The 16,381-nt window shown below is 48.7% G+C and overlaps 1 protein-coding gene and 1 non-coding gene across 2 annotated transcripts in view; both read left to right on the top strand.

Annotated features, from left to right (window-relative positions):
* The window catches only part of Dnaaf5 (dynein axonemal assembly factor 5), a 30,061-nt gene extending 22,773 nt beyond the window's left edge, over nt 1-7,288 (top strand). Inside the window, exons 10-13 of the mRNA XM_051161161.1 lie at nt 57-207; nt 5,007-5,163; nt 5,743-5,934; nt 7,096-7,288. Coding sequence (XP_051017118.1) covers nt 57-207; nt 5,007-5,163; nt 5,743-5,934; nt 7,096-7,232 — 637 coding nt within the window. The 3' untranslated portion in view covers nt 7,233-7,288. The remainder of the gene's footprint in view (nt 1-56; nt 208-5,006; nt 5,164-5,742; nt 5,935-7,095) is intronic.
* Nucleotides 7,289-10,742: 3,454 nt separating this feature from the next.
* Nucleotides 10,743-10,846, top strand: LOC127204065 (U6 spliceosomal RNA). Its single transcript, XR_007832421.1, has one exon. It is a non-coding gene; the product is annotated as a U6 spliceosomal RNA (small nuclear RNA).
* The last annotated feature ends 5,535 nt before the right edge of the window (nt 10,847-16,381 follow it).

The raw sequence follows: 16,381 nt of genomic DNA, 5'->3' as shown, positions 1-16,381 counted from the left end.
CAGCATGTCCTTCAGAGTAGTCTGTGTGTCCTTTCTCACTTGTCCTCTCGTTCCAGACAGTTCCATGGCTACTTGGAGATGGTAGTGAGTGACATCCTAGCCCCCAACTTGCAGTGGCATGCAGGGAGGACAGCTGCAGCCATCCGCACGGCCGCCATATCCTGTCTGTGGGCACTCACCAGCAGTGACATCCTGTCGGCCAAACAGGTAAGAATATAGCTGTCTGTCAGTGTGTGTATCATGAGACTTTGCAGGGCTGTGTCTTTCAATTAGCAGTGGGGAAGTGAGGGCTGAGGTCCGGGAGGCCCAATCAAGGCAGGGTCCAGGTTTTAGTGCCCTTGTTTTCACAGCAGCCATCTCCTTGAAGAATCTAGGATCTGGTCTCTGCCTTAAGCTTACAAACTGTCTTAGTTTCCTGTCTGTTGCTGTGATAAGATACCCTGACAAAGGCAATTCAAAAGAGAAAGGGTTCATTCTGTGTCACGGGAAAGGTGACAGTCCATCAGGGTGGGAAGTTAAGGCAGCAGGAGCTTGGAGCAGCTGGTCACCTCACATCCAGTCGAAATGCAGACAGCATGGTGGCAAGTCCCTTTAATTGGCAGGTAAAGGCAAGCAGATCTTTGAGTTTAAAGCCGACCTGCACTACATAGCCAGTTCTAGCCCAGCCAAAGTTATAGAGTGAGATCCTGTCTCAAACAAACGGAATGCATGCTGCTGCCCAGCTCAGTTTCCCAATTTTATATAGTCAGGGCTGTAAGCCCAGGGATTGGTCCTGTCCACAAGTAAGACAGGCGTTCCCGTGTCAGTTAGCCTAATCAAGATGCCCAGAGGCAGGCCATAGGTTATGCAAGGTGCTGTCAAATTGACAGTTAACTTAACCTAACCATCACACAAACCTACTGAAGATTATTTAAGATTTTTTTTCGTAATATATGTGTATTACTGCAGCATACTCAAAACGTTTTCAGCCAGGAGTCAATCTTTTACAGATCTTGAAGTTGTTTGTTTTGTACTGGGTCTTCAAAATCAAGTGTACTTTACAGCTGCAGTGAATTGTGATGTTATTCTGACTGGCCACAGCTCATTGCTCCTAGCACGTGGCTTGTGCTAATGGTGATTAGGAACAGATCTCAGAATCACAACTCGGGTTTGAATCTTGATCCATCACTTCCCTATGCTCTGGCTATCAGTCTGAAATGCTAATTAAACTCTCTGGCCAGCGTGAAGAATGGGATTTTCCAGGAAAAGCCTCAGCACAGTGTCTGATGCAGTGGGAGCTGGGCCCTGTGTGCCAGGCAGTTACATAATTTACATTGCCAATACTCAGGCAGCTATAGCATTGGGGCTAGGGAAGAACATGCCATCACAAGCCCCTGAGCTTGGATACCCCAACATCCATGTTAAAATAGTCACGTGGGTCTGTAACCCTAGCACCGGGAGGGCAGAGACAGACTCCTGGAGTTCACTGACCAGCCCGTAAATGCCAGTTGGTGAACTCGGGTTTTATTAAGAAACCCTGTGTCAAAAAAAAAAGAAACCCTGTGTCAACATATATAAGGTGGTGGCTGGAGAGATGGCTCAGTGCTTCAGAGCCCTTCTGCTCTTGCAGAGGACCCAAGTTCAGTTTCCAGCACCCATGTCTGGTGGCTCACAACCACCTAAAACTCCAGAGGATCTGACGCCATCTTCTGGACTGAAGGCATGCACATGGTGCACGTATAGACAAGCAGATACACACATAGGTGTGTGTGTGTGTGTGTGTGTGTGAGAATGATAATAGAAGATGCCTGGTATTGATTCCTGGCGTCTGTGAGCACATGTACACACACATGCATTATGTCTGCTACAACTGTACACACAATATAGCGTGTATTATTAAAGATTGGTGCCAAGGCCGGGTGTGGTAGTGCTTACCTGTAATCCCAGCACTCTGGTAGGCAGAGGCAGGAGGATCTCTGAGTTCAAGGTCAGCCTGGTCTACGAATTGAGTCCAAGACAGCTAAAACTACATAGAGAAACCCTGTCTCAGGGGAGGGGCCGTGGGGGGGAAATGGTGCCAAAGCCGGTTCTCCATCAGCTATTGGGTCTCCTTGTGAGTCAGTTTCTATTGAATGATCTTCACAAAATTACAGGCTTGGGGTTGAGAGTATTTCCTGGGCTCAGTTCCTAGCAACCCACAGATGAACTCGCTGACGGTGGCCGGCCAGGCCCACGCTGCTGTCAGCATGGCTAGAGGAGTGAGCCCGGAGACAGTGAAACTCTAAGAAGCTTGCGTTTCTGCTTCTGCCCCAGCATGTGCCTTTGCAAGCCCAGGACTGTGGCAGCCCTCTCCACCATCTACTCACAACGTGTGAGCGCCCCCTGCTGACAGCACAAGGCTGTTAACCAATTATCACATGGTGCAGCACAGTGTGCTGTGGGTATACAGGGTTTGAGGAATTCAGCGGACCAGATTAGAACAGAAGTGCTTAACATGATCTGAAGTTTAGAATCAAACTCTGAGCCCGGGAGCGTTTGCTCTTAGAGAATGAATATTTCGGCTCCTAGAACAGCAAAATTGCAGGCAAAACCTTCACTTTGTCCTGTGATCCCTTCCCACTTGGCATGGATGCTTAGTGTCCCCCCACTTGCTTCCCCTCCACCTCCCCACTGGGTGCCCTAGCCAGTCAGCCCCTGCCATCATTCCTTGGCCCTGCTCTAGGGCCTTTATTTCACCATGAAAAGCCCCATTTCCAGAAGCCCTTGTGCTTCTTCCCTGGAAAGTGGCACAGAAGCATGAGCTGCCCTTGCAGATCCACTAGGTGGCAGTACAGTCATAATTTACAGGTCCTCACCCCAGTGCCCACTGCCACACCGCATTTCCTCACCAGCACCTCCTTTAGTGGGGGTGCCTTCCTTCTTCTCCTGAGACCCCTAAGGAGAGGCCTGCATCCCAGATCACATACACATACCCTTTCCATCCCTTTCACCTCCTTTCTAAAGATGATACCCTCCTGGTGACCACAGGCCCCTACTAAGGCTGATTACAGACCCTTTTAGCCTCCTTTCACTGCCTTATGCCTCCCTCATTCTCTTGTCCTATAAAGCCTTATGTATGCATCTAAATGTGTTTTTATCCCCAGGCCTATCTCACATTACTTGCTAGTCAAGTGCTTTACAGCTGAGCCAAGCCCTAGCCCCTCACTGGGGGATTCTAGGTCAGGCCTCTACCACTGAGCCACACCCCAGCCCCTCACTGGGAGATTCTAGGCAGGTGCTCTGCCACTGAGCCACACCCCAGCCCCTCACCTAAGGGACTCTAAACAGATGCTCTACCACTGAGCCACACCCCAGCCCCTCACTGAGGTATTTTAAGCAATGTTCTATGGCTAATCTGTGCTCCTAACTGATTTTACTTTTAGTTTTGAGACAGGATCTCAATAGGATTCCTCAGCTGACTTTGAACTTTGTCTGTAGCCCAGGTAGTTGAACTATGAATCTCTTGCCTCAGCTTCCAGTGCTAGTTAGGGTGTGACAGGGCAGCTGCACTTTGCCCAGCTTTCCTACTTCCAAAGAAAACAAAATTCCCTATCACACCCTGTAGCTCCCATCATCTCCGGCCTCTTCTCTCCACTGCACCCCTCCAAGAACTGCCTACACTTCGGATATTATTATAGTAGGGCAAAGGGTTCTTTCGTTTTTGCTGTGTCTGTGTGTGTTCACGTGTGTCAGAAGTTAACTTCTGAATATCTATCCTGGCTAGTTTTATGTAAGCTTGAGCAAGAGAATGAAACCACAATTGAGAAAATGCTTTCATAAAATCCAGCTGTAAGCAGGCAAGCCTGTAGGGCATTTTCTTAATGTGTGATATATGTGGGCAGGCCAGCACATTGTAGTTGGGAAGCCCTGGCTGCCGGTCCTGGATTCTGTATGAAAGCAGGCTGAGCAAACCAGTAAGCAGCACTCCTCCATGGCCTCCATGAATGAGCTCTTGCCTGCCTCCTGTTCCCCTCCCGGTTTGAGTTCCTGTCTTGACCTCCGTCAGTAGACTGGTTTAGGATATGTAAGGCAAATAAACCCTTTCCTTTCCAAGTTGTTTTGGTGAGGATGTTTAATCGTAGCAGTAGTAGCCCTAACTAAGACAGCACCAGGAGTCATTCCTCACACGCTGTTTTTTGAGGGAGGATCTCTTACTGGCTTGGCATGGCCTAGTAGGTAAGGGAGGCTGGCTGACCATCAGACCATAGGAATTCTGGTTTTTCACTTCCCCAGTGCTGGAAATACAGATGTGTACCACCACACCCAGCTTCTGCTTTTAATCTGAATCACCTCTCTGGCCCCTTGTGGGTTTTTGTTTGTTTGTTTTTGTCAGTTGGTTGCTTGTTGTATTTTCCCCCTTGAGATGGTTTTCTGTAGGCCAGGCTATCCTAGAACTCACTTGTTTTGTTGAGCCTGCCCTTGAAGTTCTGGGGAATTATGGGTGAGCTGACTGGTCTGTTGTTGACATGGTCTGCTTGCCTTTTGTGGCCTGGCCTATCCTCCAGCACTCTCACTCAGTAAGCTAATACGTGATTCAATGCCTAGCAGTGGATCCACGTGCCTTTAATCTCACTACTCAGGAAGCTGAGACAAATGGATCTCTTAAGTTTGAGGCCAGCCAAGACTACACAGAGAAACCCTATCTCGAAAAACCAATGGGTGGATGGATGGTAAAAATGGTTCTTGAGCCAACAAGATGACTCAGCAAGTAAAGGCACTTGCCATCAAGCCTGATAGCCTGAGTTTGATCTCCAGGACCCATCTGGTGAAAGGGAAGGACCGACTCCTGCAAATTGTCTTCTTACTGTGTCTTCCACATGGCCACACTCATGCCCACATACATACTCGCATCAAATAAAAAAGATTCAAGTCTACCTCTAGGTATGATTTGATCCAGCAGCCTGGCTGCATTGCCTGGCAGAAGGCACTGATGCTGTCTCACAGCATGGGTGGCCCCACATGTCCTCACACCTATTTGTGGCTTGCAGGTACAAGAGGCACAGGAGACCCTGATGCCACGAGTGCTGGCCACACTGGAGGATGACTCCCAGACCACACGCCTGGTCTCCTGCCACATCATCAGCATATTCCTCAAGAGCTCAGCTGGTACCGTAGAGCCAGAGAAGTTCCTCAAGGTCTATCCTGGTAAGGGGGGAGGGAGAAGGGAGGGGGGAGGGAAAAGGAGAACCACACCAGGCACTATTGGAGATGGAGCCAGGCTCTTTTTCCAGGGCCACTAGGGTATAGCCCATAAAGGCAGGAGACCCTCCTGAGAGCAGAAATTGTCCAGGTCCCCAGTTTTTTAAAAAAGTGTGAAATTAAAAAAAAAAAGTGTAGGGCCGGGCGTGGTGGCGCACGCCTTTAATCCCAGCACTCGGGAGGCAGAGGCAGGCGGATCGCTGTGAGTTCAAAGCCAGCCTGGTCTACAAAGTGAGTCCAGGATGGCCAAGGTTACACAGAGAAACCCTGTCTCGAAAAACCAAAAAAAAAAAAAAAAAAAAAAAAAAAAGTGTAAAATAGCCGGGCAGTGGTGGCGCATGCCTTTAATACTAGCACTTGGGAGGCAGAGGCAGGTGGATCTCCATGAGTTTGAGGCCAGCCTGGTCTACAGAATGAGTCCCAGACAGCCAAGGCTACACAGAGAAACTGTCTCGGGAAAGGAAAAAAAAGCCCTGCCATACATTTTCATGCCTGGGCTCTCACACCTACTCTGCCTCCCCACAGAGCTCTTGAAGCGCCTAGATGACGTCTCCAATGAAGTGAGGATGGCAGCTGCTTCCGCCTTGCTCACCTGGCTGAAGTGCATACAGAGCTTCGATGGGAAATCTGCCTATCAGAGCAGCGTCCAGTTCCTGTACAGGGAGCTATTGGTCCACCTGGATGACCCTGAAAGCGCTATCCAGGACACCGTCCTAGGTGAGCTCTCCAGGGCCCACAGACTGCAGCTGCCTCTGGGTTCTGGTACCCTGAGTCACTGTAATAGAAATCAATTGAGACTGTGTGTGTATGGGGGGGTGGTGTCCTGTCTGTCTGTTTGTCTGGGCATCACATGCATGTAGTAGCCATGGAGGCCAGAAGAGTTACAGGTGGTTGTGGGCTGCCATGTGGTAGGAGAATCAAACACTGATCCTCTGGAAGAGCAAGCATCCAGTGCTGCTAACTGCTGAGCCGCCTTCCAGCCCCCATTTTTTTTATATTTGTATTTAGTGTGTGTGTGTGTGTGTGTGTGTGTGCGTGTGTGTGTGTGTGTGCGCGCGCGCACGCGCGCGCCACAGCATTGTGCACATGGAGATCAGAGGATGGCTTTCAGTAGGTGCTTCTCTCCCTCCAGCGTGTGGATTCCAGGAATGGAACTCAGGATGTCAGACTTGGCAAAAGGCTCGTTTACAGTGTCAAAAAAAAGAAAAAGAAAAGGTGGTAAAGAATAGGAGAGGAAGACACCCCAACACTGACACCCAACTCCCACATACATACACACACCTAGACAAAACCTCAGGAATAACAATAATAGTAATAATGCTTTCACAAACACCTTAGCATGATACAGGAAGGGCACTTGTGGACCCTGCTGCTTTAGAGGGAAGAAGAGTCGAATAGTCGTTGCAGAGGGTGAAAGAAGACTCGGGCTACACTGAAGCCTCCTTCAGCTTCCTTGGCTTAAGCACCCGCTGCAAAGAAATATGTCATGCAGGGCCAGTGAGATGGCTCAGCAGATAAAGGCACTTGCTGTCAAGGGTGGAGCTTGAGTTCAATCTCCAGGACCCACATGGCAGAAGGAAAGAACCCCCAAAGGTTGCCCCTTGAGTCCCACTCCCATGTACACACACACACATACACACACACACACACACATTCACAATAGCTCCTGCATTGCTACATTCGGAGGCCATAAGACCCCACCCTCTACCACCACCCTGTGACTCCCTGAACATTCTACCCAAGGCTTCAGGAAGGTGGTTTCCAGGCCTGTGGGATCTACCCCGCAACCCAAAGGAAAGCTTCTACCAGCTCTGTGGAGCTGTGAGAGGGATTACCAGCCCACCGCTGCTGGATTCAGGGTTCTATGCTCTCTTCTAGAAGTCCTCAAGGAGGGCAGCGTCCTGTTCCCAGATGTGCTGGTGCGAGAGACCGAGGCTGTCGTCCACAAACACCGCTCAGCTGCCTACTGTGAGCAGCTGCTGCAGCACATGCAGACCATGGCTGCTGCTCGGTGACATGTGCATCGACCACTGAAGGGCACCGGCTCTTGGAAGGGCAACACCGGTGGCCTGGGGGCCACGCATTTAAGACAGCTGTGCCCATAGCCCAGGCATCCTTGGGACCCCACCAACCACCAAATGGTGCTTGAGCCGCAGTGTCTGTCTTTGCTAAGCAGATTCTGGGATTTGGTAACATGCCCACTGTATATAGAGGCCTCAGAAAGCTAATATTAAAGTGATATGCACCCACCCATGCCAGCTTCCCAATTAGCTATGTGAATGTAATGTTTTTAAAGCACCATCACAAGCCCCAAGGGGTCCTGAGCTGCCTTCATGCTTACCAAGAGTGCTCTTCACCCAGCAGGGAAGCCAGAGCCACTAAAAACAACCGCCTGCTTCCTTTGGGCTCAGTCCTGATGAAGTTTCTCCCAATTTTTCTGTTTGCTTCTCAGCACAGGGTTTCTCCATGAATCCTTGGCTGTTTTGGAAGTCACCCTGTAGACCAGTCTGGCCTTGAACTCACAGAGATCCCCAGTACTGGGATTAAAGGCGTGTGCCACCACAACCCTGCTTCTCCCAGGTTTAAATACACTGGAACTTGCAATGTGGGTGTATTGTCCTGGTGTGAATGTTCCTCAGTGTTAGTGATGCCCGTGGGTAAGGATAGGCTAGGAAACCAGACCTCCCTGCCACTTGTCTCCAGCAGTCAGTAAAATAGTCATTCCCCAGTGTCTCTTCCACCAAGTGCCTAAAAGATTTTTAAGTGGATATTATCAGCAGCCAATATTTTTATTAAAACAATGCAGGGTGGGGATTGTTTTCCAACAAATTTTAACATTTCTGCCTTGCCTTTTGTGGAATTAAATTATTTATGATAGTTACCTTGTGTGATTTGACTGGTTATACTGCATTGTTACAGACAGCCTGAGGGACACTGGCTGTGGACTCCATGGGCCCCTCTAGGGTCAGTTATCACTGCCTGGGACATGCATCTGACATGAGGTAGTTGGAATGCCAAACACGACCCGGCCATCACCAGGGTTAGAGGGCATGCAGTATGGCCATGAGTGGGGCTGGGCATCCAGGCGGGTGGAGATTGGCCTCAATGCATGGCCCAGTGAGTGCAGGCGAAGCTGCATTTCTGTCTCTCTCCGCTGCCCTTGCAGCTGAGCTCCATCATTGACATGGGAACTAACCAGTGTTCTTTGCTATTCCTTAAAGTTCTACCCGTTCCTGGCACTCAGGAGGCAGAGGCAGGTGATTGCTGTGAGTTTGAGGCCAGCCTGGTCCACAAAGCTTGTCCAGGACTGCCAGGGGTACACAGAGAAACCCTATCTAGAGAAGAGAAAACAAAACTGCCACCCATCCATCTCTTCCCATGACAAACAGTGTCAGCATCACATGGACACTTGCTAGCAGTGCATGACAGGACCAGCAGACTGCTATTTTAATTATTACATTCCTTTATTTATTAGGGAGGGCACATAGGCTACAGTGTACATGTAGGAGTCTTGACCTGAAGGAGTCCTGGGCATTAAATTCAGACTGGCAGGGTTGGCAGCAAGCACCTTCACCTGCTGTGCCATCTTATAGGCCCAAGACCAGCTATTTTATTTTCTTACTGTATGTTACTGAGTATTGAACTTAAGACTTACAAATGTGCTCATGCCCTGAGCCATGGCCCCCAGCTCATCACTGTAGGATTCAAGCAGGTGCTTTACCACTGAGCCACACCCCAGCCCCTCACTGGGAGATCCTAGGCAGGGGCTCTACCACTGAGCCACACCCCAGCCTCTCACTGGGAAATTCTAGACAGGGACTCTACCACTGAGCCACACCCCAGCCCCTCACTAGGGGATTCTAGGCAGGTGCTCCTCCACTGAGCCACACCCCCAGCCCCTCACTGGAGGGTTCTACTCACGGACTCAACCCTCAAGCTGTACCCCCAGTCCCTCACTTATTTAAGGCAGGAGCTTTACTGCTGAGTCTTCTGCCATCCCCCGCCCCCAGCTCAGCATCTTTGCAAAGGGATATACAGTATTTTAGGCTTCATGGACCTTCCTGTTCAGCTGTTGCTGGGGCTCCAGCTGCACATCAGAGCCATAGTGGATTAATTGCTCATGGTGTGGGCGTGTTTTCCTTCCCATTGCTCCAAACAGAATGGCTGGGTTAGATCAGGGAAGGTGAGTCCCACAGAGTCGGCTATTTTTAGCTGCCTTATTGACCTGAAGTTAGAGTGGGCGACTGGGTGAGTATAGACAGGGTCACATCCACATCCCAGAACCACCTCCATCAAGGCCTCCGTCAGGAGCCTGCTCTCTCCACCATGGATTTGGGGCAAGCACTTTTAACCTCTGAGCCAGCTCACCAGCTGCCTCCATCTGAAGGGAAGATGCTAAGTTGGAAGAAAACCCTCCCTGGAGTAGAGGTGAGAAAATGAGAGCAGGAGCCCTTAGTCCACCACATGTAAACAAATGGGCTTCATTATCGTTGTTTGTTGGAAGACAGGGTGTCTCTGTGTAGCCCTGGCTGTCCTGGAACTCTGTAGACCAGGCTGGCCTCAACTCAAGAGATCTGCTTCCAGAGTGCTGGGCTTCAAGGTGTGCGCCACCGCTGCCCGGCTAACAAATGGGCTTAACGTGTCAGAGCCAGTGAGATGGCTCAGTGGGTAAAAGCACTTGGCAAGCAAGCCCGATGACTTGAGTTCAGCCCCCAGAAGCCACGTAAAGGTAGAAGGAGAGAACAAGTCCACTAAGAACTCTTTTTCTGACCTCCACATACCCAAAGATGCTACACACAGAAACAATAAAGTGAAAAGGCTGGCAAGTCTCAGGGGTAAAGGCACCCGTCTCCAACCAAGCCTGACAGCCTGAGTTCAATCTCCAGGACACACGTGTTAGCAGGAAAAGACTGGCAACCCTGACCTGCCCCTGCACAAAGTGGCATGTGCCTACCTCCTCCACAACACACAAATGAATTTTTTTTTAAAAAACAGAAAAAATAAAAATAAAAAGCCTGATGGTGATGGTACACTCCTTTAATCCCAGCACGTGGGAGGCAGAGGCAGGTAGATCACTGTGAGCCAGCCTGGTCTACAGATCGAGTTCCAGGACAGCCAGGGCTATACAGAGAAATTCTGTCTGGAAAAAAGAAAAAGGAGAAGGGAAATCTTTGAACCAACATCATTGCAAAATGCCTGTAATCCTAGCACTTGGAGGTGGAGTTCAAGCCCAGCTACCTGTAACCTTATCAAAATGAAAACAACCCCGGGATCCAGGTCTGGTGATGACAGAAAACAGTCAGTGGGCATGCGCAGGGGGGCGGGGTGGGCAGTGCACAACCCTAAGTGCCCGCTATGGCCAAAACTAGAACACCATGAGCAACAAAACAGAATAACTGTTAATTGGAACACAACCCAGGCTGGGGCTATAACTCCATGTTTGCCTAACATAGGCAAGATCCTTATTTCTGTCCCCAGTGCCTCAAAAGAATAGTACTTCAAAGGAATGAAAAGTAACCCATGGGGTGCTCGCTTCGGCAGCACATATACTAAAATTGGAACAATACAGAGATTAGCATGGCCCCTGCGCAAGGATGACACGCAAATTCGTGAAGCGTTCCATATTTAAAAAAAAAAAAAAAGAAAGAAAGAAAAGTAACCCATGGGATGGAGAGATGGCTCAGAGGTTAAGAGCACTCTTCCAGAGGTCCTGAGTTCAATTTCCCAGCAACCATATGGTGGCTCACAACCATCTATGATGAGACCTGGTGCCCTCTTCTGGCAGGCAGGCAGAAAATTGTATACATAATAAATCTTTATATATATACAAAAGATTTAGTGTCTCAAAAAAATAAGGCAGAGAGGAGCTAGAGAGATGACTCAGGCTAAGAATGCTTGCTGCTCTTCCAGAGGACTCCAGTGTGGTTCCCCGCACCCACGATGGGCAGTTTACAACCCCCCGTGACACCAGTCTAGGAGATCTGACACACTCTTCTGGACTCTGCCACCTGTCCTCACATGTACAAACCCTCACGTAGCCGTACACATATGCATAATTAAAATTTTTTAAATAGCTGGGTGTGGTGATACACGCCTTTAATCCCACCATTTGGTAAGCAGAGACAGCTAGATCTCTGAATTCAAGGCTGGCCTGGTCTACAGAGTGAGTTCCAAGACAACCAGGGCTACAAAGAAAAATCCTGTCTTGCAAAAAAAAAAAAAAAGTATCTGAGTTTGAGGCCATCTGCAGAGCAAGTTTCAGGACATCTAAAACTACACAGAGAAACTCTTTTCTCAAAAAACAAAACAAAAACAAAAAACAACAAAAAAGATGATAGATGATACCTGACATGAACCTCTGACCTCTGACCTCTACAGACTTGCACAGGTGAAGTGTGCATGCGTATGTGTGTACATTCACATGCACACACACACACACACACACACAAACAGAAGGGAGGGAAGCAGTCAGCTCTGAATTTCATCTGTAACTTCGTCAATTGTACAATGGCCAGAATTAAATTCCTGGTGTCTATCACTTCTTGTGCCTTAGTTATACAACATGGTTAATATGATGAAAAACCAAGCAGAACAGACCGGAATGCTCTGTACCAATTTTGCTATGTTTGTGTTGAAGAAGTCCTAAAATATTTCAATGTAGAGTTTAAAATACATACACAGATGGGTGAGAGCAAATAGAACACTCATCACTTGCCTACGTGGGTGAGCAAGCGCTGACAGGCCTGGCCTGTGTCACAGGGAAGGGGAGACCTGTGTGTGATCAGGCCGGTACTCTTCGGCGGAGTCCCTGCTGTCAGGTCCGTGAGAACCAGATGTTGTTGTGGTTGGTGTTGGTGGTGGGTTTTCTGGTTTTTTTCTTTTTCAGATTTATTTATTATACAGTATTCTGCCCAAATGTGTGTGCCTACACACCAGAAGAGGGCACCAGATCTCATTACAGTGAATTACCATGTGGTTGCTGGGAATTGAACTCAGGACCTTTGGACGAACAGACAGAGCTCTTAACCACTGAGCCATCTCGACAGCCCATGGAACCAGCTGTTTCAAGCAAATGCTCTGAGCAGAAACAAGTTTCGCAAGTTAGAGGGCCAGTGAAGAGGCTGCCCCGCAAGCCCCCACAAGAGTTAGAGGGAGACAGCTGGACAGTTTAAATACATGTCAAGAGTCCAGTCATGAGGCCGGGTGCACAGGTGTGCCTGTAATCCCACCACTCGGGAGGCAGAGGCAGAGGCAGAGGCAGAGGCAGGCAGATCTCTTTGAGTTTGAGGCCAGCCTGCTCTACAGAGTGAGTCCAGGACAGAACAGCCAAGGCTACAGAGAGAAACCTTGTCTGGGGGGGAAAAAAAAAAGAGGTCATCAGGACTTCAGGTAAGGGACACTCACCTCTACCTGCATTTGTTAACATCTTTCTTTCTTTCTTTCTTTCTTTCTTTCTTTCTTTCTTTCTTTCTTCCTTCCTTTTTTTTAGGGTCTCTATCCTAAAACCTACTACTTACATAGACCAGGCTGGCCTCAAACCCAAAGAGACTGACTCTGTCCCCAGAGTGCTGGGATTAAAGGTGTGCACCACCCTGCCCCAACGATTTGTTACTTTCCTGAAGTGCCTGTGTAGTCATGAGTAACATAGATTTGTGTCCCTCCTCCACCTTCTGCCTCCCCACAATCTCCCACTCCATATAGCCTCTCCCTTTAGATGGCCAAGGTCACTTCTTACAGTTAGAACATGTTAAACATACTTACATTTCAGTGGTTCCTCTGTAAATCAGTTTCAGACATTCTGCCTGTGATACCAGGACTTAGAAGCCTGGGATATGGCCGGGCGTGGTGGCGCACGCCTTTAATCCTAGCACTCAGGAGGCAGAGGTAGGAGGATCTCTGTGAGTTCGAGGCCAGCCTGGTCTACAAAGTGAGTCCAGGACAGCCAAAGCTACACAAAGAAACCCTGTCTCGAAAACAAAAACAACAAAACAAAACAAAAAAAACCTGGGATGAAAAAAGTGCAGTGAGTTCAAGGTCAATCTGAGCTACCTAGGCTTTGTCTCAAAAGAACCAAGAAGATGGCTCAGCAGGTTAAAGCACCTTCCACAGAAGCTGACCGCCTGAGTTATATCTCAGGCATCCATGAAAACAGCTGAACTCTGTGGCACACACCCGTGTGAGATCTCAGTACTCCAGAACAAAATGAGAAGCCAATTCAGGAAAATCCTCTACAAGCTCCCGGGCCCTGCTGGCCCAGAGTACTTAGTATAGCGGCCAACACCCAGAGGAACTGTGTCATACAAGGTGGAAGGCTACGACCCACACCCAAGGACAAACAAAAAACAAGAGAAATACAAGAGGGAGCTGATGAGGTGGCTTCATGGTCAAAGCCACCTGTCATCAAGATGATGTGTGTTCCATCCCAGGGACCCACATTGGTGGAACTGACTGCTGAAAATTGCAACCTCCACAGATGCACAGTGGCACACATACGCCCACTCGCATAGGCTACACCTCAGAAAGTTTTCTGCAGCCGGGTGTGGTGGCGCACTTGGGAGGCAAAGACAGGTAGATCTCTGTGCTTTCAAGGCAAGCCTCGTCTACAAAGGTGAGTCCAGGCACACCAAGGCTACAGAGAAACCCTGTCTTGAAAAAAAAGAAAAAGAAAAAAAAATGTCTGCTTGTGGCTCATTCATTACACAAGTAGTAAAGTGACATTTTTCTTCCAGTGAAATTGTCCTAAAATTAACTAGCACATATTTTCTCCAAATAATGAGTTGGTTTGCTCTATGCATTCATATTTGTGTTTATTTGTTTTGTTGAGATCTCTCATGTAGCCCAGGCTCGTCTCACACCTACTAGGTAGCTAAGGCTTCTGGGACCCCTGATCCAAGTGTCACGCCTCCCAAGTGCTGGGATTATTGGCATGCATTGATGCATTGTATCTTCCCTGGGTTCTATGGTGCTGGGGATGGAGTGCAGGCCTTCTTTCTTTCTTTCTTTCTTTCTTTCTTTCTTTTTTTAAATTTTATTTTATGTGCATTGGTGTTTTGCCTAAATGGATGTCTGTGAGAGGGTGTCAGATCTTGGAGTTACAGACAGTTGTGAGCTGCCATGTGGTTGCTGGGAATTGAACCCGGGTCCTTTGGAAGACCACTGAGCCACCTCTCCAGCCCCAGGCCTTCTTTCTTAGGCAAGCACTCTACCAACTGAGCCACATCCCGAGGCACATCAGTGGGTGGGTGTTTGTGAAACAGAGTCTCACTATGTAGCTCTGGCTGTCCCGGAACTCACTTTGTACACCAGGTTAGCCTTGAAATTTCACAGAGATCCATCTGCCTCTGCCTCCCAGGTGCTGGGACTAAAGGTGTGCGCTGCTGCACCCTGCTATTCATTTTATTTTGTTTGTTTGTTTTTAATTTGTATTTCCCTTGAGACTGAGGATCCTGGCCACCTGTATGTGTGTTAAAATATTCTTGCTTTTTGTTTTGTTTTTTGGTTTTTTGGTTTTTTTGTGACAGGGTTTCTCTGTGTAGCCTTGGCTGTCCTGGACTCACTTTGTAGACCAGGCTGGCCTCGAACTCACAGCGATCCGCCTGCCTCTGCCTCCCGAGTGCTGGGGTATTATGTTATTCTTAAACATCTTGTGGCATGGCTGCTCAGTTCCTTCAGCCCATCTCTCTACTGCCTAGTCCCTCCACTCTCTCCAGGATTCTTTTTTTTTTTTTAATTGATTTATTATTTATACAGTTTTCTGCCCACATGTGTGCCTGCACAGCAGAAGAAGGCACCAGATTTCATTATAGATGGTTGTGAGCCACCATGTGGTTATTGGGAATTGAACTCAGGACCTTTGGAAGAACAGACAGTGCTGTTAACCTCTGAACCATCTCTCTAGCCCTCTCCCCAGGATTCTGATTAGCACATCCTCAAGTCTTTCTGTATCCCCTTCCCTAGAAAGAGGAAGCCCCTTGGTCCTTCACTTTTCTTCAGGTCTCCTGGAGTCTCCCATTTAGAAACCAGTGGCTCCCAGGCTGGAGAGATGGCTCAGCAGTTAAGGCTTTTCTAGGGGACCCAGGTTCAAATCCCAGCACCCACATGGCAGCTCACAACTGTCTGTAACTCCAAGATCTAACACTCTCGATTAGACATACATGCAGGCAAAATACCATTGCACATAAAATGTAAATTTTAAAAACACTTAAAAAGAGGCCAGCCTGGTCTACAAAGTGAGTCCAGGACAGTCAAGGCTACACAGAGAAACCCTGTCTCGAAAAACCAAAAAAACAAAACAAAAAACAAAACACTAAAAAAAAAACCCAAAAAACCTGTGGCTTCCTTGGTTATTTCAGTGACTCAGTTTCCCTTTCAGGCCTTTATCCTTAGGTCAGTATCCAAGCAGAGCCTCCCAGGCATCATCCATGTAACATGTTGGGACCTCCTAGGGGCCACACCCAGGAACCAGCTGCGTGGGAAGCTTGTACTGCTCACTCTGAGAGCCTGCTGGGAAGGATGCCCATTGCTCTTGGGCCAGAGCATCATGCCAGTTGCCAGTTGCTGTAGGCCCAAATGTGAGAGCACACAGTTGCCTCAGCCTAGAGCTCAGCTTAATCCCTGGTTTCCCAGGCACGGCCCCAGCCTCAGCCTGTCTCAGTCCCAGGCCTGTACTACACCCACCCACCCATCCAGCCGGCATTCTACAGCTTCTGGCCTGCCGAAATTTGACCAAGTCCTGTGGGATGCTCCTCTTCCCTTCCTCCGCCTAATTTATCCCCTGTCTTCTCCGCTTCTTGGGCACAGGCTTTTGAAACGAGGGGATATTTTTCTGAGAACCTTTGTTTCCTCTTCCTCTTAGGCTGTGTCCTGGCAGGGTACACGCCATTAGGTAGACACACATGTAGGGTCTAACGGAAGCCACAGACTCCAGCTCTATTCAAGAAAAAGCAATGGGACGGACCACACATGTTTACAGTACCCATATGGTGGCTCATAACCCCAGTTCCAGGGAATGTGACACCTGGTGGAAACACCAGGTAAGTGGGTTACAGCAAAGTGGGGGGAAATCTCTGCTGCAGGTCTCAAATGTTGAGGCCTGGTGAGTGGTTTTTTTTCCCCTCTGTGTAGCCCTGGCTGTCCTGGACTCTTTGTATACCAGGCTGGCCTC

Source organism: Acomys russatus, chromosome 19 (assembly GCF_903995435.1).
Source record: "Acomys russatus chromosome 19, mAcoRus1.1, whole genome shotgun sequence".
Taxonomy (NCBI): domain Eukaryota; kingdom Metazoa; phylum Chordata; class Mammalia; order Rodentia; family Muridae; genus Acomys; species Acomys russatus.
The sequence above is the reverse complement of the archived record's forward strand: the minus strand, read 5'-3'. Positions and strand labels throughout refer to the sequence as shown.